This window comes from Diorhabda carinulata, chromosome Y (assembly GCF_026250575.1).
Source record: "Diorhabda carinulata isolate Delta chromosome Y, icDioCari1.1, whole genome shotgun sequence".
NCBI lineage: Eukaryota > Metazoa > Arthropoda > Insecta > Coleoptera > Chrysomelidae > Diorhabda > Diorhabda carinulata.
The window spans coordinates 2,394,104-2,413,992 of NC_079473.1; the positions used below are offsets into that span (position 1 = coordinate 2,394,104).

The 19,889-nt window shown below is 31.9% G+C and overlaps 1 protein-coding gene and 1 long non-coding RNA gene across 2 annotated transcripts; one reads left to right on the forward strand and one right to left on the reverse strand.

The window, feature by feature from the left end:
• Positions 1-215: 215 nt before the first annotated feature.
• LOC130903105 (uncharacterized) lies at positions 216-2,178 on the reverse strand. Its single transcript, XM_057815366.1, has 4 exons — positions 1,997-2,178; positions 1,524-1,656; positions 1,307-1,465; positions 216-1,248 (listed from the first exon to the last, which is right to left on the reverse strand). The coding sequence occupies exons 2-4, from the start codon at positions 1,634-1,636 to the stop codon at positions 216-218; spliced, it is 1,305 nt and encodes a 434-aa protein (XP_057671349.1). The 5' UTR covers positions 1,637-1,656; positions 1,997-2,178.
• A 16,192-nt stretch (positions 2,179-18,370) lies between these two features.
• On the forward strand, positions 18,371-18,694 carry LOC130903035 (uncharacterized). The gene is made up of 2 exons (XR_009060524.1): positions 18,371-18,583; positions 18,636-18,694. It is a non-coding gene; the product is annotated as an uncharacterized LOC130903035 (long non-coding RNA).
• Positions 18,695-19,889: the final 1,195 nt, after the last annotated feature.

Sequence of the window (19,889 nt, forward strand, 5' to 3'; positions counted from 1 at the left end):
AAGGTTCAGTAAAAAGAAATGTTTAATAAAACTAGCTATAATAACTTTATTTGTAAGTAAAACAACAGATTTAAAATAACAATGTATATATTACAGACAAGTTGATACAATGCAAAGATAAACATGTTTTACAAGTTAAATAGGTTCATAAGACTTAAAAACTATTTATACAAAATCTAACGATATGATTAATCTTAAATCCCTTCATAATAAAGTTATCCAACTTCTTTAATTAAAGGATACTGCAAGTTTGTTAAAGCACCTACTACCTGAAACACAGCATCAGCATGTGGTAACAAAGAATGTGGAATTAAATTTAATATATTGAACACCTTCATTCTCCTTATAGCACGCTCCACATGAATCCTTGCTCGAGCAATGCATTCAGTTTGATGAACTTGTTCTGTAGTGAATTGAGGAGTTGTAAGAAATGGGGGAATATTAATATGAACTCCGGGAGGCATTAAATCTTTAATTAGGAATCCTTTATCTGCCAATACCAAGTCTCCAGGTTTAAGTTGATTTAAGATTCCACAATCTTTGACAATTTTTTTGTCTGATGTTGAACCTGGATATAAACATGATAAAAATGTAGCTACACCATTTGGTGCAACACCTACTAATCCTTTGCATGTATTTCTATGCTTATATGAGCTGTACGTCAACTTCTGGGAAGACATACTTTGGCGATTTATACAAGTATAAACTTCCGTACAATCTATTATAATTCTACAATTTGTGAAACTACTAAAACAGTTTGGTAAGCACAACTGATTTTTACTTCTATCTGGTATTTCAGACATGAATTGTTTGAATAAAATTTCATGCAAGGCATGCACCGATGTTGTTACAACATTTGAGACTGTGCCTTGTGAAACATTAAACCTTACTGCTAAATCTTGATGTGGAAAATTTTGTTTCAATTTCATCAAAGTCATGAGCAGCTGATCAATTTTTCTCATTTTTTCTACCTTCCATTTAAAATAATATCTTATTTCATTTTTTTCCAACAAATGATACAGAGCCATGAATACATCTGTTGTAGGCAAACCAGTATATAAAATGACCAAGTTATTATCACTCCTAATATGATCAAAGGAGAATGTTTCTGATAAGTGAGAGAGACTACCTGTAGCTTTTTCTAGACTTTGTCGTAAGAAATAGTTTTCTGCTTCTGTCATAACATGGTTGCTTTGAGAGAAGTCGTCTGTTTCTTTTGACGTAGATGCTTGTGGTTCAATTTGCAATCTGCAAATGGATAAAACAATAAATAGAAATAAAAAAATCACTAAAGGTATCTACTTACTCCAACCCATCTTGAAGTGGTCTTTTCTTTTTCTGGGGATATTGGTCGTTAAACATTTTTCCTTCATTGTGTAAAAAAATGGTTGGCCCATTTTCTTTTTTTCCATCTACAAAATGACAACTACACAAAAAAGCTCCGGGACCTGGTTCTGTTGTTCTTCTACAAATATTGTGAAAAAATAAAATTTTAAACAGTTATAAAATTCATCATTATATACCTTGTTAGCTTTATCCATTTGCTTCTTACTTTTGGATCCTTTGGAAATCTATAAAACTTACAACGCTCTCTGACATTGTAATGCTTACAGCCAGGTGCCCAGCACTGCACCATTATTATTTAGATGAAAAACGCTAAAATTAGATATAAAACATGAGAAAAGAATTAGAACAATTGTTATTTTTGTAAACGAAACTAACTGTTTCTGAATAATTCCACTTATAAATAGAAATTCATGAAAACTCATCAGATATTTTAGTAGGTATAACAAATCACATTTTTCAGAAATTTTATAATTTTTTTAAGTATACCGTGAAATTATTTAGGAAGGTTGATTTCATTCACAACGACTTGATTTCGTAAAATAAAAGTTCAAACTGTACATTTTATCTAAAACAATTATATTTAACAAAATTACAATAGTGAGGTTAGGTTAGTTTTATCTTTTTATTCAAATTATATGGTAAAACGTACCTGTTTTGATTGGAGTCGAATATATACTTTAGTAAACGTCCTAGTGAATGTATACAAGTTAAAATAATTTATTTTTTTTTCAAATATAAGGAAATAATAACTGATCTAAAATCACAGCTATTGTATCTAAATGGACGATATGTTTGTTTAGATACAGTTACAAATTGTGACGTCACCACTAATACTGCGTATTGATGATTTCGATTAGTTAACGAGATAAACATTTGAAAGTGTTTGAATTTCAAAAGTCAACAATTGTCAGAAATATTTTTTTAGGTGAATGAAAGTAAGACGGTTAATAAGTGTTATTCGTATATTAAAATTATAGAAGTTTTAAAATGCCGTCATCTTTGAGTAAAGAAGTCAATTTGTATTACAAAAATTTGGTAGTGACAAAGTTCAATAACTGGTTGAAGTTGGTTAAGGAGAAGAAAAAACAAACTTATCAAGACCAAAACTCAACGGTATCGTTCCAAGCTCCAAGGGAGGAAAAAGATGCTAACGGTAAGAAGATTATCGTGACTCCTGCAGATAAGTTCGATTCACCACCACCAATGAACTGTAGCGACGCCAATTCCAAGGAAGTTCTAAACAGAAAAGATGTGAAAGAGGAGGAACATATGAACTTTTCGAACGAGAGCTTCTACGAGAAAATGAGATCACTTCAAGAATTTAGAAACGTCGGTCTCTACGTGTATTGCGACTCTTGCGACAAGTATAGATACCTACCCGACGTGAAAGATCCCCTGGATCTATCTGACAAATGGTATTGTTGGATGAATCCAGATGGGAGGTATAATAGATGCGAAATCAAAGAAGAATCGATAGACGATAAAGAAAAGGAGCTGATGATATTTAATAAATATAACGCGGGTAGCATCGTCTGGGCGAAAATCGAAGGTTATCCATGGTGGCCGGCTATGGTGGAAGATGATCCTGATATCGAAAATTATTTTTGCTTGAAAGATTCCTTAGAACCGGTAAGTCTAATATTTCTCTTGGTCACTTTCATTAGATTAGTGTAGTACCATTTTTTTAGTTCATGAAACGTACAGGATGATTTTGTTTTAATATCGAAATTATTAAGTTACCTTATATACAGGGTGATTTTTTTACTTATTCCAATATTTCATTTGGAGTGAAAATCGAAATAAATTTCAAGTTACCTTAAATAGAGTGCGATTTTTTTTATCAATTGAGAGTAGAGAGTGGGAAATTTGTAAACTCATATACAGGTTTTATTATTTTTTATAGAAAGTTTTTAAATTCTGATGGTCATATACAGGGTGGTTAATCGATTATTTTTTCGTAATATATTTCGATAAAATTCTTGAAATGACACAAGGTATTCAATCTATGGAATTAGTCACACTGTGTATTGACGGTTAACGATTATTTTCAGACGCACTACCACGTGACATTTTTCGATTCCGACGCGGTGACTAGATCTTGGGTAAAGGCCGAAAATTTGAAACCGTTCTTGAAAAATATCGACGATAACCTTGTGCTGAACGATAAATTCAATAAACTCAAATTCAGGATGGACGTAGCCGTCAAACAGGCTAAAGAAGCCGTCGAAATGAAGCTGCTCGACAGACTGAAAATGTACAGCTTCATATATAGATATGCGAAATCTTCCAGAAAGACGAAGCGACAGAGATACGCGAGTGAGGATGGAGGCGGTAAACAGAAGAAACGTGCGAAGTTGGGTGATGAGACGGAATCTTCGGCGGGAGACTACGAAGAAGAGGAGCAAGAAGTAGAGGAGGATGAAGAAGAAAAGGTGGACGAAATATGAGGAGAATACCAGAAATATACTTTTGAGTGATGGTGTCGTGATTTCAAGGAAAAATTCTCGTTCTAATTTTTGATAAAAATTTGTTAATTTTCTCAATAAAGTTTGTTGAAAAATCATTTTTTTTTTAATTAATTTTATGCAAATCATTTTTTATGCCTAATTTCAACAGTTTCATGCCTTTTCCTTAAATTTCTGAAAAAAATTCAATTATATTTTTATTAAAACGTCATAAATATGAGTAACTCCATGATTAACGCGTTATCCGCCGAACCAACCATTTTTATGCTCCTTTCCGTCAATTTGATGCCCAATTCCATTTGGCACAAAAACCTAACCTAACCACCATAGGGGAGCCCAAGACGATAGTGACAAAAATTTCAAGCTGCTTATACAATAAAGGAGTAAACAGTATAAAAAAGAACAACATTGAAATTGTATTAAAACATACATATAGAACAAACGAAGTAAAGCTAAATCCTAAAATATACGCAGAACTTCTTTGAAATAAACAAATTTAGTTCTGTCTAGAGGTTGAGTAAATACATCAAGATTATTATCTTTGGAATTTACATAATCTATATATAACTTAGTAAATACAGGGTGTTTCTATATTCGACCGACAATGCTTTACCACAGAGAGATCTCAATGAATGATTCATTTTGATATAGAAATACGAACCATTACGGGGCTTAGTTGTTGAGACTGAAGCAAATTTCTTTTAAATTGCCTGAATATTTCTAGTTGAAAAACTAATAACCTTTTATGGAACTAAAACGATCTTTTTTTTCTTTTTTATAATTTCAAAACTTTCCCATTTTCTGAACAATTTTCGTGTTCATTGGCAAACAGAAACATCATCTAAATAGTTTTAGTTTGAAAATAACAAGGTACAAGACATCAATCACTAAACAATATAAGTTAAATTCACTTTATTTACAATCCAAATTACAAATATAATGATATGAATATTCACTATCTTGGGAAATTTAAATTCCGGGATCTGATCAAAGTTTATTTCGAACTCTATTTTCCATAGATCATCCAATTGTTTTATTCTAATTTCACAAAATCTGGTTGTAATTGTGAAGAATCAGCGTTCATGTCCAATTTGATGGAGAAGCAATTGAACTAATTGAACTATTCATATCATTTTATAATTTCAGTAACTGTGTGTCCTCAAAAGTATATTATTCCTCTTCTAAGCCTATCCAAAACTTTATATCTCCATTTTTTGATTCTGCTTGATTGCGATTGGTTTTTTCTATCAGATCACCAGATGCAACATTTTCCTACAGACAAATTTAGAAATTACTATATTTAAAATTGGTATTTTCATCCTCAAATCTACTTGATGAAGGACTGGCTTTTCCACTACATTCTCTTCAGTATTGTTATTTGATTCTGAATTTGGACTTAAATCAAAAAATTTTCTCACTTTTTCTATACACTTCCTGGCTCTTGCATCTTCATTAATATCAAGTTATTTATTGAGTTATGCATTTCTATGATGTATAAATCTTAAAAAATTTTCAAAAGCGTTTGTAAATGAAAACCTGACAAATTTTCTTCAAATTCAATGGCATCAACAATTCTATAACTATATTTCAAAATCCATGTTGGTCGCTTTGGATGTTTTCACCAGACCGACCTGAAAACTTTTAAAATTTCTATACAAAATCTGTTACACTGGAATTTTCTAGAAAACCAAAATAACTTCACATTTTTCAATAATTATTTTTCTCCTCACATCAAAATTAGGAGTTGGTTACATATTCATTGGAAAGTTTAATCAAGACAGATAAAGTGTGTTAAGTAAATGGATTACAAAAAAATCTGAGTGAAGATCAATTATAGAAACGAACACTATTATACCAACTCGAAAACAATCTTTCTATATAGAGAAAATTCTAATTTCAAATTAACTTCTGTTAATAATGTGACTTTTCATTATAAGAAACTTTTTAATCAAGAAAAATGGCAAGTAACAAAAGCAGTTCTATACGAATCCCATTATATTATTATCGAAAAAATTTGAGAGCATTCAATTGCTATTTTTCAAAGACCATAAACTAGAAAATAATTATAATAATAATAATTTCAAATTGTTCACAGTATCCAGTACAAGATGAGTAATTATTGAACTTACCACTGAATTTGAAAGTTGTTCTATTTCAGTCAAAGTAATGATAGTCTTTCCTTTAAGAAATAATCCTTTGATAATTTGCAGTTATTACAAATACCAAAAACAGTTGATATCTTATAAATCACCTCTTCCTGTAGTTTTTTATATCTTTCGACCAAACGGATCAAATTACATATTTTGTTCAATACCTTTAGTGAGTTACTAATTCAATCAAATAACCATCTTATATCAAATTATACGCAGTAATATTTTGTTTGTTTGTTTGTTTTGTACAAATCACATAGAAACTAGAGGTGAACATCGAAACCGGCGTCAGACATATAATAGTGAGTGTGGTGGTAGCAGAAGTAGTAAAAGCAGCACACAAATTGCTACTTCAGTGTGTTTTATGTTTCGAAGTATTTGCTGATTCGAAGTTTTGTTGGCACATTTCTATAGTAAATTTGTGTTCAAATAAAACTAGTATTTGATATTATTTCATTCACACATTCTATTCTAGATAAAACAAAAGCGTAAACGAATACAGTTACATAGCAATGTTGCCTAGCTTATATTTTTTCATAAACATTCTCGCCAAAATTATTTTCTTCTTCTTTTTTTAAATCAATTGTGGGGATTATTGTCAATTAACCAAACTTAGTGAGAACTAGAGCCAGATTCTCATTGATTTTTAATAATATTACGATGTATGAATAAATATTTTTGAAACGTAACATGCATCCAGCTAATAAATAAATTGTAAAATTTGACAACATTGAGGTTTACTGTAAGTTGGTTTCAATTATATTCAAACATGTCAGCTGGGTTCATCTTTTTTATTCGTCCAAGGTCAAAGTAAACCAAAGTTTCAAACAAAAAAACTTCGTAATTCATTATAATGATAGGAACGGAATTGGTATCTAGTCGGAAAACTTATTTATGTTTAAGTTTTATACGTGAAGATTAGGTGAATACAGTTTAAGTAATGAAGTAAATTTTGATTGAAAATGTATATTTTTAAAATTTTGATTCTTATAGTAGGTATGTACAATTATTTCTCACATTTTCTACACCTTTAACTAAGTAATTTGATATTGCATGTCGTATTCTTTCATCTGATTTTGTCATCATAATCATCATCTTATTGATGTCAGAGTTTTGAACTTAATATACCTTTACGTACTTGTGTATTTGAAAACGCTCACATACACACCACAATGTTTTATGTTGATGAATATGATTTAAACAAGCTAAATGCTTTTAAGATGTTGACAAGTATTTGAATATCTTTTTTAATAACAAGTATAAGCGTTACACCAATATTGGAAGTAGTTTACTAATAATTTATTTTTAGGTAAAGGAGGGTGATTTCTTATTTACCAAAATGGCCTCTAATAAAAAAGAATTGTACATACTCTAACATATTCACCAATTCCTCAATGGTAGCTTGATATGAACTGGGCCTGGAAGTTTGTATTGTAATTTCCTTTAAAGTCCAGTTACAAAAAAAGAATTAGTTTATTGAAGTAGCAACTAGAGAACCGCATCCACCCGGTTTTGAAGATTTTTGCAGTGATTTTATCATTTAGGTAAAATTTTTGGAAATTTGATAAAACAATCCCCGACAACACTTTTTTTTTTAAATATTTACCTATATATAATGATTGATTTAATAGAAGCATTTGGATGGATTCACATGAGGACCTTTAGTAGCTTTGCAGTACCTACCTTATGGAATTGCAAGATAAAGATCATTCAAGTGAACTGTGGTATTTCTGCACAATAAATATGTGATAGAAAAGATCCTCGTATTGTTCTGACCCATCTTACTTGTTTTATTCATATTTCTGAGGTAAGAAAATAATATATTGAGTAATTTTTGTTTGGTTAAATTCTTTAAAGAAACTCTACCCCAATTGTGAAGAATAAGTAACTTGAAGTTTACAACGAATTGATGAAAAATGTTGCCAATGAATTGATATTTCTCTAAATATTAACATTTTTCCAATAAATTTACTCTTTATCAAAATAATTGGTAGTTGCTCAACAATATTTGATATAAAATCATATAGTTTCTTAAGTATTTTAGGTGACTTTCCTTGAAAATCTCATACTAGTCTGAAAAAAATAACTTTAGCAATATCATGTTTCCATAATTATTTCCAATTATTGTCTTACCAGTTTTTAAATAAGAACTTTCAAGTCACTTACCATTTCATAACTTTAATCACTTTGTACAAATTCAACACTATATCTGCCAATGAAACTGAATGATTAATGAAGAATTTTCTTGAAAAGTCCTGCATGCATATGACATGGTGAGTGTAAATTTAGCTTAGCAAATACATTTTAATGCAACTTAATGGTTTATTGTACTCCATGTCAAAGGTATTTTAAAGTTGTTGAATATTCAAGAAACATGTTTGTTTGAATTGGGTGAGGTAATGCCGTTTCTACTGACACATACCCACACACTTATGTTTTATTTTTTTAGCTCCTCAACAACCAGTTGAAAGTATATTGTTATCAAATCATTCTAATAGAAGCAAAAACGTTGAGAGAACGAAAAGGGTACAGTATTCTTTTCAAAAAAAGTCCTAAACAACAAAATGTAGGCTTACAGCTGTCGTATGGAAGGTATCTATTTGATATGTTTATATGAAATGTTTTCACACATTTTTTCTTAGCTTTTCAACTCTATGTCACCCTTTACTGTTATGAGATATATAGAATAATTGTAGATAAGTATAATTTTGAATATGCCTCTTTCTGTTACTCCTTTTAATTTTGTTAGTACATGTCTTCTTTTTCCCTCGATGTATTTTTTATAGATTATCTTCTAATGTAGAAGATCAAAATTCATAATTTTCATGACTAAAGTGGAGTTTATCACTTGATTGCATCATAATCCTTTTTTTTCGTGTTTAAAACTCATCGGATTGATTCCTTAATAACATATATAGCTGTCATAAAAACTCCCGATCTCATTTTTTACATTGCTGACTTGCTATACTATTATGACAAAAAATTTTTGTAAATTACTGACATCCAATCAAATTTTACTTTGAAAATTTCTGAATTGTTAAACAAGATATTTTCTTCCATTTTCCTGATTTCCATGTCTCTTCTTATTTCAACTTATGCAAGAAGTTATAACTTCATAACTTTCACAGTATGTAATGTATCTTAAATATTCATATTGTTCTAACAATTTATGCGTTTAAAAAAAAGTAAAGGTGATAGGAAGCTTTTGTTTTTTTATAAACATCGCTAGAGTGAAGATTTTTTAACGATATATAATTTGTTTCGATATCTTTTTGCTAACCAGAGTTCTAATTGGACCATTTCGACGAAATTCCAAGTTGCATGATTTGCGAAATTTATCAATACAAAGGTGAAAACAATGTAACGGCTTTTTGTGATGGTTACTGAGCAGATAGATTTTTTTTTCATTCTCTCTCAACCATAATAGCTATGAAAGTTAAGTTGGCAACCCAAATTTTAAGTAGGTATAGATATATTTTCGAGATCAAATCTTACTTTCTTCTTTTTTGGAGGGCTAACGTTTTCATTCAGTGCTCTGACTGACACTGGATATTGACGGTATTGCGGAATTATACTGATACATCTTAACTAGACATGATTTTTTCCTTGGAGGTTTAACGTTATTTTCCTAAATAAAAATATTTTCAAGACCAAGAAAATAATTTTGATGAAAAAGTTTATGAAAATATATAAGCTAGACAATATCTGTATTCGTTTGCGATAAAATGGCTGCCTTTGTTCACTAATAACTGAGAAAGCATTTTGAATAGATTTGTTGGAGTGAAATATTTTTGAGTGTTTAGATATTGTTCAAGTGACGTATTAGTCTTAGTTTTAATTTTTAGAAAAGCTTTTTATATTTCCCTATTCCAGTCATATGGTTAAATTAGTTACTTACAAAACTCTACAGAATAGGATACTCAAAAATTGTATATTCTTTTTCTGTTCAAGGTCAAATACCTTTAACTTGATAGTTAATCTGTAGTTTTGTCGTTTTTCAGTTTTATGGAAAAAATAGATTAGATAGTTACATATTTTTATCGTATTCCTACGTCACATCTTTGTGAAGAAGTGATTCACGAGTAAAAATGCAAATAAAATTTGAAAACTTTATTTTTTTGGCCAGCTTATATAATACCAACAAAATACTTCATCAAATTAAAAACAAACAATATTATCACCTTTACATAAAAATGTACCAACTCAATACTCAACGAAAAGTATATCAATCAGTTGTTCTACAGTTTAGAGACTAGGTACCTAATCATTATAATAACCTAATTATAAAATAATCTTTCTGGCTTTCTGAGTGGCAAATTTATCAATACTTTTAGAAGCACTTAAAGTTTCAGGTGAGTGAAATAATTAAATTTCTAAAAATTTGGATGAAGCGGATCTTTCAGACTGATGTAAACTACAAAATCAGCAATAAGTATGCATTAACAACATTTTTCCAACAGACAATAAATACCTTTCAGATGTTAAGTCTAAACACTGCTAAGAAGTACCCGGTTTAATATCCCCAAATTTAACATAACTTTGATCCAGCATTGTACTTTTCAGGTAACTGGTAAGTGTGGATCTGTTACTGTGAGGTTAATTCCAGCTTCCCGTGGTACTGGAATCGTATCTGCTCCTGTACCTAAAAAACTTCTTCAGATGGCTGGTATTGAGGATTGTTATACTTCAGCTAGAGGTTCAACTGGTACATTGGGTAATTTCGCTAAAGCTACTTATGCAGCCATAGCTAAAACATATGCTTACTTGACACCTGATTTGTGGAAAGATATGCCTTTGGCTAAAACTCCTTATCAAGAATTTGCTGACTATTTGTCAAAGAATCATCGCCCGGTTACTGGACCTTCACCTTTTTTGTTAAAAAATTATTTTTATTATTAACTTCACTAACTTGTTTTATTAATTCAAGCTTGAAACAGGTGTTTATTCCCAACATAGGCATACTGTCACAATCAACAACAATAAATTTAATTTTAGAAAATTTTCTTTTTACCATACAATCTAATATTACATACCCCTTAGCTTTTATTTTATTATTACCATATGTGTTCAACGATAGTCTATTTTTTACTATTTTATTCTCTGCTCCTATCTTCCTAACAAACTTTATGGTTTGCCAATAGGAATATATTTTGATGATATTATAATTGGGGGAGTAGATGAGAAAGAACATGATGAAATCCTCAAGGAAGTTATTAGTAGAGCCAAAAAATTTGGTATAAAGTTCAACAGATCAAAAGTACAATTTAAAGTTTCAGAAGTCACTTATGTAGGTCAAATATTTTCTGCTGAAGGAGTTCGGCCAGATCCAGATTATGTAAAAGCCATTTTGGTGCTTGAAGATCCAACTAACAAAAAAGAGCTCCTAAGGATACTGGGTATGTTAAATTATCTCTCAAAATTCTTACCTAAGTTGTCTAAGCTACTATTTGTTCAAATGTAATGGATCTAGGCATATCCTTAATGCTCCTGTTGGTTTTTGTATAATCACAATATTATTGACCCATTCTGTTGGTGGTTCTATCTTGGAAATTATATCCCTGTTTTCAAGATCATCTAGTGCCTTCTTTAATTTTGGTTTTAATGTTTCTGGCACCCTTCTGCAGTTACTAGAATATGGAACTGCATTTTGTTTTAGTACTATCTTATATTTATATGGTACTTTTCCAGTACCCTCAAAAACCTCAGAATTTTTTGTTAAAAAATTATTTTTATTATTAACTTCACTAACTTGTTTTATTAATTCAAGCTTGAAATAGGTGTTTAATCCCAAGATAGGCATACTGTCACAATCAACAACAATAAATTTAATTTTAGAAAATTTTCTTTTTACCATACAATCTAATATTACATACCCCTTAGCTTAGCATACCCGTATCTATCTTAAAAGTAATGTACTCGTTATCTATTAATACATTCTCAGTCCAAATATTCTTATTCTTAAACTTCACCTGGTCAAGTGTCACTGAATCTAAATATGGTGTGTCTGATTCTCCCTCGTTACTGCTATTCTCTGACCCACTCTTCTCAACCTCATGCGTTTTCTTCTTACTTCTAATCTTTTCCTTACCTTTAAATTGCTGCCTATTATAGCAGCCCACTGCGAAATGATTTGACTTTTTACATACTGAACAGGTCTTCCCGAAGGCAGGACAGTTTCTGGGACCATGTTTTGTCTTGCATTTGAAGCACTCGTATGCACTGCTACTGCTATAAGATTGATAATGCTTCTTGACTGCATCCACTTGTGTTGCATTCCCTCTTATATTATGAACTTGCTTTTTACTTGCTTCTGAGGATCTACATATGTTTTCTGCCTGACAGAGTCAAATTTTTCACTCTGAAGAGCCTTTCTTGTACCTCTGCATCTAATATACCAGCTACTATTCTATCTCTTACCAGAGAATCATGCAATGTTGCGAACTTGCATGGCTTTGCTAACTTTTTTATTGCCGTAAGAAAGTTATCAAAGTCTTCCCCTTCTTGCTGACAGCGCGTGTTAAACTTGAATCTATCAAATGTCTCATTTTTAAAGGGCATGCAGTGACTTTCAAACTTTTCTATGACCTTATCATATTTTTCTTCATCTCCAACATTATCAAATTTAAAGGTTTGAAATACCTCTTGAGCATCTTCACCAGCAATATTCAAAAATATAGCGATCTTCATTTCATCATCTTTACTGTCATAGCCAGATGCTTTCATGTATATTTTGAAACTATTTATGAATTTTGTAAAGTTTTGACTTGTATTTTGATCAAACACTAAAGCTTATGGTGGTTTAAATGTTGACATTTTCTTTTTATAATATTAAATTACTGCTCTACGTGAAATCTTCGCGTTTCTACTCGGTCTCGGCAAGCTTCTATCAGTGTGTGGCAGAGTTTATTAACCTCTAGCTACTGTTATTCATTTGTGTCTTATTTCAGTATAGTCTTATTTCCACCTTTTATCTTCTTGGCGTGATTTCACCTGACACCATGTTACATGTTTTATAACTTGTTAAATTATAGTCAGAACTTATTGAATACTATTTTATTAAGGAATTATATATGTTTTACAATATCTCTGATAAGCGCAGGAGTACCACTGACGTTTCTACTTGACGTCCGTTCTGCTGCCACCTAGTGGTCATGTGTAGTTGATATAGGAGACCATACACTAGCCATCTAATGCTATCTTATGTAACAATTATAATGTGAAGAGCCATGATGAGGAAAATGATGTTGACAAGAAGTAAAAATGCTTATCGTTTGAAACGTAAATGAGCATGATTTCTTTCTGGACTTGAATGGTACAATCATACATAATTTCGAATTGTATAAGTATGAAAAAGAATCGGAAAATGGAGCCTTAGATACCTTCAATTATGATCTCAAATCTGAATATACAGTGAAACTCGGTTAAGTGGGACCTGGATAAGTGAGAAACCTCCATAACTGGAACTCATGCTGAGGTCCTAACACTTTGGCACTGAATTACCTCTGTTAGTGGGACGAGGTAAGCCTCTATATCTGGGATTTGTTCTTTCGATTTATCATCATAGTTACCTCTATAACTGAGATAGCGAGTAAATTTTATATGCATAAACCTCTGTAATTGAGATAATATTGTTTGTTTACTCATTCTTATTCTACCCACAAATTCCACACATAATTTCAAGTACGTAAGTACAAATTTTGAGCTTCAATTACCTTCAGTTTTAGTTTCGCTTTACTATCATACAGATGTTTATTTGAAAAATGCCAAAACGAAAGTTACAATCGTTATCATTACGTGAAAAACTGAAGTTAATATCCGTTTATGAAAGTGGGAAGACACGCGAAGAAGTTTGTGCCGAATTTAATGTGCCAAAATCTACTCTTTGTAGAATAGTTCAGAGTAAACATAAAATTGAATCACAATGTTCTGAAGGACAAGGAAAACTAAAACGTGTACGTTTATGAGAATATCCTGAACTTGAACAGTGTTTGCTAACATGGGTCAAGCAACTTCGTAACAAAAACGTTCCGGTAAGTGGACCGATGATTAAAGAAAAGGCACAAGATTTCGCGCGAAGGCTCGATATTCATAATTTTTGTAGCAGCAATGGTTGGATGGAAGGGTTTAAGAAAAGAAACGGTATAGTTTTCAAAGCAATTTGTGGAGAAAGTAACGCTGTTGATGTTAACAAATGTAGCCAATGGATTGAAGACCTACCACTTCTATTACGCAATTATTCTGCTGATGATATTTTGAACGCAAACGAAACGGGTTTATTTTACAAGTGTCTAACCGATAAAACTTTTACCTTAGAAGGTGAGTCTTGTCATGGCGGAAAACTCAGTAAAGAGCGCATTACAATACTTCTAGTTGCTAACATGTCAGGAACTGAAAAGTTGCCTATCCTATTAATCGGAAAATCCAAATCTCCGCGATGTTTCAAAGGTGTTAAAACTCATTTACACACATAACACGTTCTTTTATTTTATTTAATAATTTAACCTGTATAACTGAAAGAACCTGTATTCTCACCTCTATTAATGGAACCCTATGTAAATGAGACAGATATTTATTTATACCTGTATATCTGAGACACTGGGTAAGTGGAATACCTCTATAAGTGAAACGACAGTGCAGGCCCCTTGATGTCTCACTTAACCAAGTTTCACTGTATATAATTATGGAATAAACGGTTGATTGGATTGCATAGTGACAAATTGAGAAGTGTCAAATACGCATTAAGAAAACGAATGACAATATTAATACTGACAATTCCAGATCAGATAATACTTCGAATGGCTAATAAAGATGATGATAGTGAACAAAAGGGGAAAAGTGATGATTATTTCATAAAATACGTGAGAACAATTTGTGTGCTGCATTTACTACTACTACCACGCACACTCACTATTACACTGTATGACGCCTGTTTCGATGTTCTCTAGTTTCTATGTGTTTTGTACAAAACAAAAGATATTACCGCGTATAATTTGATTTCAAATGGTTAGTTAATTGAATTAGTAACTCACTAAAGGCATTGAAAAAAATATGGAATTTGATCCATTTGGTCGAAAGATACAAAAAACTACAGGAAGAGGTGATTCAACTGTTTTTGGTATTTGTAATAACTGCAAATCATCAATGGATTATTTCTTGTAGGAAATACTAGCTATAATAATTCAGACTGATTTAGAACAATTTTCAAATTCAGTGGTAAGTTCAGTAATTATTCATTTTGTACTGGATATTGTGAACAATTTAAAATTTTTGTATCTCTTAGATAAACCCCAACAAATTGGTATTGTGTGTTACATAACCCTAAAGTGATGAAAACGTTATTTTGGAGTAGGTAACCTCAAATATTTGAGAATCCCAAAGTGGGGGGGTTATTGTCTTCCCCGATTTGAACTATACGACGATGTATTTATAAGTTGGTAGCCTAGACCAGTTCCATGCATAAACAAAATATTGCGTTACCATAGCATACCGAACAATAACTTATTAAAAGTGTCAGTGTTAAGTTTTACGTCAAAAACGTAAACCAGAGTTACGCAATAAATTGAAAGAAAAAATATGTCCACCGAAAATGTGAAAATCGAAAAATTGGAGTATCGAGCCATCATCAAGTACCTGTATTTAGAAGCGTTAAGAGGTGAGCAGATTTACGAGGTAAATTTTCCATTGAAGATGATGACCGATCGGGAAGGCCAGCCCTGTGTCAGTCCTCGAAAATATCGATACAGTTTATAACAACAAAGCAACAATGGATGGAATGGCGACACTCTGGTTTTCCCAGACCTAAGGAGTTTCGTGTTCAAAATTGTGCTAGAAAAGTTCTTGCTCCAGTTTTTTGGGATTGCCATGGAGTAATCATGATTGATTTTTTTAATAAGGGTAGAACAATAACTGGAGATTACTATCCGACATTACTGATCACTCAACTGAAAAAAAGTTCAATAGATCGTAAATTTTCTCCCAACGATGAGGTAATAAAAGGTGTGGAGGTCTTGTTGCGTAATAAAATATTTTGTCATTGAAATTTTGTTTGGTTTTATAGTAGGCTAAGAATTTTTCAATACATCCTCGTATCACCACAGAACTGCATAACGCAATAAATAACTAAATGATTTTCTTGGTTGTCTAGGGTTCTTTTCTGCTTAAAACGCCGGTTAGAAAGAAAACACTGTTATTACAGAATTTGCGCCTCGCCGTAGGATGGAGTAGAGCAATAATCTCGATCCTACATTGGGCCATTCTGCTCAGAATCCGCCTCGGAATCGTCTCTTTCATAGCTGACCCATGGATTTATATATTCAGCGCATGTTGTCGTTCGATTGGGTCCCTCGTGATCTCCGATTTTAACAACGTCATATCTATCATTTTCTTTAACCTTAACAATTTCGTGTGGATCTAAAAATTTTCTCTTTAATTTTGGATCAGATGTATATACTTCAAAGGGTGTGGTAGTTATGCTTCGCTGATAGGTCGAATTAGAGGCAGTCTGTACTTTGTCAACGTATTTGTACCACTTTCCTGGCTCTTCAAAACTGTGATTTGTTAAGATTGGTATAAGGGTCCTATTTGCCCTTTCCGCTTGTCCATTACCTCGTGGGACTCCGCAAATTGTTGACGCATGTTTAATATTTTCTTCTCGGCAATATAATTCGAATTCTTCAGAACGGAACGCGGATCCTCTGTCAGATATTATCATTGACGGGTTTCCAAATATTTTACGCTCACAACATATCACTTCTTTCGTCGTCGTTGATTTTGTTGATTTTAGGATGAAGCATTCCTTCTTTCTTTCGTACAGGACGAAGTGATATATTTTACGCTATTTTTCAAGACAACATGTCACTTCTTTCGTCGTGGTTGATTTTGTTGGATAAAGCCACACAAATTTGAAAAAGTCATCAACTATCACAAAAATGTGCTGATAATTTTTTTGTTCACTGCATTGGTCCTATTTGGTCGACGTAATACGTCTCTAGCGGACCTTCTAGTTTTTGTATATGATGAAGCATTCATTCTTTCTTTCCTTCCTTTTTATTCCATAATATACAAGGTATACAGTTATTTTTAATCGTTTCTATTTTGTCTTTTAGTCTTGGTATGTAAAATTCCTTGTTTACTACTCCTTGTGTTTTTTTCTTTCAAAAATTTCCTATCTCGTGGACTTTTATTATTATTTTTTAAGTCTGCATGTTCTTTGGAATGACAAGTAATTTTAATCCATTATCGTATTTATACAATATATCATGCTCTAAATAAAAATCTTCATACTCTTCGGTAGTCAAAATCCTTTTTATCGCCATCTGCCTACATCGTCTATACTCAATTTCATACTGAAATTCTTCTAGCATCAGGGCCCATCGTGCAACTCCTGTTGTAAGGTCCCTTTTCTCCATGGTTTTTATGAATGCATTACAGTCTGTAACTATTTTAAATTTCGTTCCTAGCAAGTAGATTCGGAATTTCTTCACACTTTTAATAATGGCGAGTATTTCGAGCTCATAGCTTGTATACTTCATCTCTGCAGGGGTCGTCTTTCTACTCATGTAGTATATCCGGTGAAGCTTCGAATCGTCACTAGATCGCTGCTAAAAGAATGCTCAATAACTATGTATATTTGCATAGGTATGTAGTTATGATTGGGACTTGTTTGTCACTTACTATGTATCCTAAAAATTTTACCTCGGTTTTCAACAGTTGACACTTTTTCTTTTTCATTTCTAGTCCATATTCTGCAGCTGTCTCTATCCCCTCTTCTTCGTTCGCACTCAAGATGATAACATGTAGTATATAACGTACATTCCTGCAGTCAACTCCCTGAAGACATGAGCGATGAATCGTTGGAAAACTGCTTGACTACTACTTCCAAATGGACATTTCATAAACTCGTACTGACCAATCGGCGTTACAAAAGAAGTATATTTTGTGCTCTTGCTCCAACAGGTACATGAAAAAATCCATTTTTCAAATCAAGGGTGCTGAATATCCTTGCTCTCTGTAAGCTGTCTAGGACATCTTCAATAAGGGGAAGTGGAAATCTATCGCGTATTATATTTTTGTTTAATTTTCGATAATCGCAACAAATTCTGGTTCGGCCATCTCCTCGGTTCGCCGTCATAAGAAAAACAAATGTAAAACTTTTATAACTTTGAGTTTTGCCTGCGTAATGTTGTGACCAATTCTATCTACAGAACTTAACGTTGTCATGATTAAATTAAAATATTTATTCTATGCAAAATATATACATTTTGAAAAAAAAAATAGAAGAAAATAACTCTTTGTCTTTCGTTTATTAAAACTTAATCCTCTACCTTTCTACTCAGAAGACAAATATGCTATATAAAAAAATATGTCGTTTTTACAGCAAAAGAAAAAACAAAATTATCATCTGGACTTGGAATAATAAAAGGAATATGAACAGTGTAGTCTTCTTTAAATTAGCAGGTTTGTCGTAACACTTTATTTTACAATGTTCTGCTATTGCGTACAGCTCTAATGATCAATTTAACAACGGAAAGTATATTAGAAGAAGAGCAATCACAAATTGAATGTAGTGGAAAAGCCAGTCCTTCATCAAGTGGTTTTGAGGATAAATTTGCGAATGAAGAGGTAAGATGAAAATACCAATTTTAAATATAGTAATTTTTAAATTTGTCTGTAGGAAAATGTTGCATCTGGTGATCTGATAGAAAAAACCAATCGCAATCAAGCAGAATATAAGGATACAGAAAAAAATTAAAAAGTAGCAGAATAAATAATAAATGAAATTAGTGATTCTAGAACTACTGAGAATATTGACAATACTCCATCTATTAGTATAACAATCAATAATATGAGTAGTTCAATTGATTCTCCGCTAAATTGGACATTGATCGCTGATTCCTCACAATTGTAACCAGATTTTGTGAAATTAGGATAAAACAATTGGATTATTTATGGAAACTCTAGTTCGAAATACACTTTGATTAGATAATGTTCGCCAAAAGCTCCGGGATTAGAATGTTCTATGACTTTGTTCAATAACCGTCGATCAGATCTGGGTATTTAAATTTCCATAGATAGTGAATATTCATATCATTATATTTGTAATTTGGATTGTAAATAAAGTGAATTCGACTTATATTTTGGATTGATTGATGTCTTATACCTAGTTATTTTCAAACTAAAACTATTTAGATAATGTTTCTGTTTGCCATTGAATACGAGAATTATTCAGAAAATGGGAAAGTTATGAAATTAAGAAAAGTTACTTCACACACTGACGCTAAATATCCATAGGCTTCTTCAAGATTTTTGCCAACAAAAACCGTTTCGCAGATTGTACCTCAATTAAGCTTATTCCAATTATTAAATGATGGTTTTATGTTGTGTCCAAAACGTATCATATAGAACATGAAATTATAGATGCAACTGGGAGTTGTTTCGTCCAAGGAAATTTTATAGTAAATCTAGCTTCAGAATTCGCGCTGAAGTAAATCGAATCGAAAAAAGTCTAGAGTTTTTCACAATAATGGCAGATGAAAATGAGTGGAATAATTAAGAAAGTCCAAACCGGAATTTCCAAGATGTAACTTCTTGCAGTATACAGCAACTTTCCATATCTCCGATTGAATTGAGCCAGGTAAATATAGTTTTCAAAGACACTGTGTAAAACAAGGTGTATAGAAATGCTCGAAGCAGTGTTGACCTTAATGAAACAACTTCCTGCATTCCCCGCTCTTCTAGAAGCTCTTGATAGTTCAACGGAAGGTAGAGGAAGTAATGAATGTGCTTTCCTGCACTCTATTCTGTCGTAAGAGTTCTCATTCGGTGTCTTAGTTCTGTCTGAGAAACTTGGAATAACTTTACCTTCAATTCCAAGCAGAGTACATAGATATGCACATAGCTTCTTAACTCAGATACAGAGAATTCAGGA

What these genes read in the sequence shown, in the direction of transcription:
- LOC130903105 (XM_057815366.1), bottom strand. Translation starts at nt 1,636, where the DNA reads ATGGTGCAGTGCTGGGCACCTGGCTGTAAGCATTACAATGTCAGAGAG. An exon ending in AAATGGATAAAGCTAACAAG is followed by an intron (nt 1,466 to 1,523) that starts GTATATAATGAT and finishes CAATATTTGTAG; the next exon opens with AAGAACAACAGAACCAGGTC. An exon ending in CCACTTCAAGATGGGTTGGA is followed by an intron (nt 1,249 to 1,306) that starts GTAAGTAGATAC and finishes ATCCATTTGCAG; the next exon opens with ATTGCAAATTGAACCACAAG.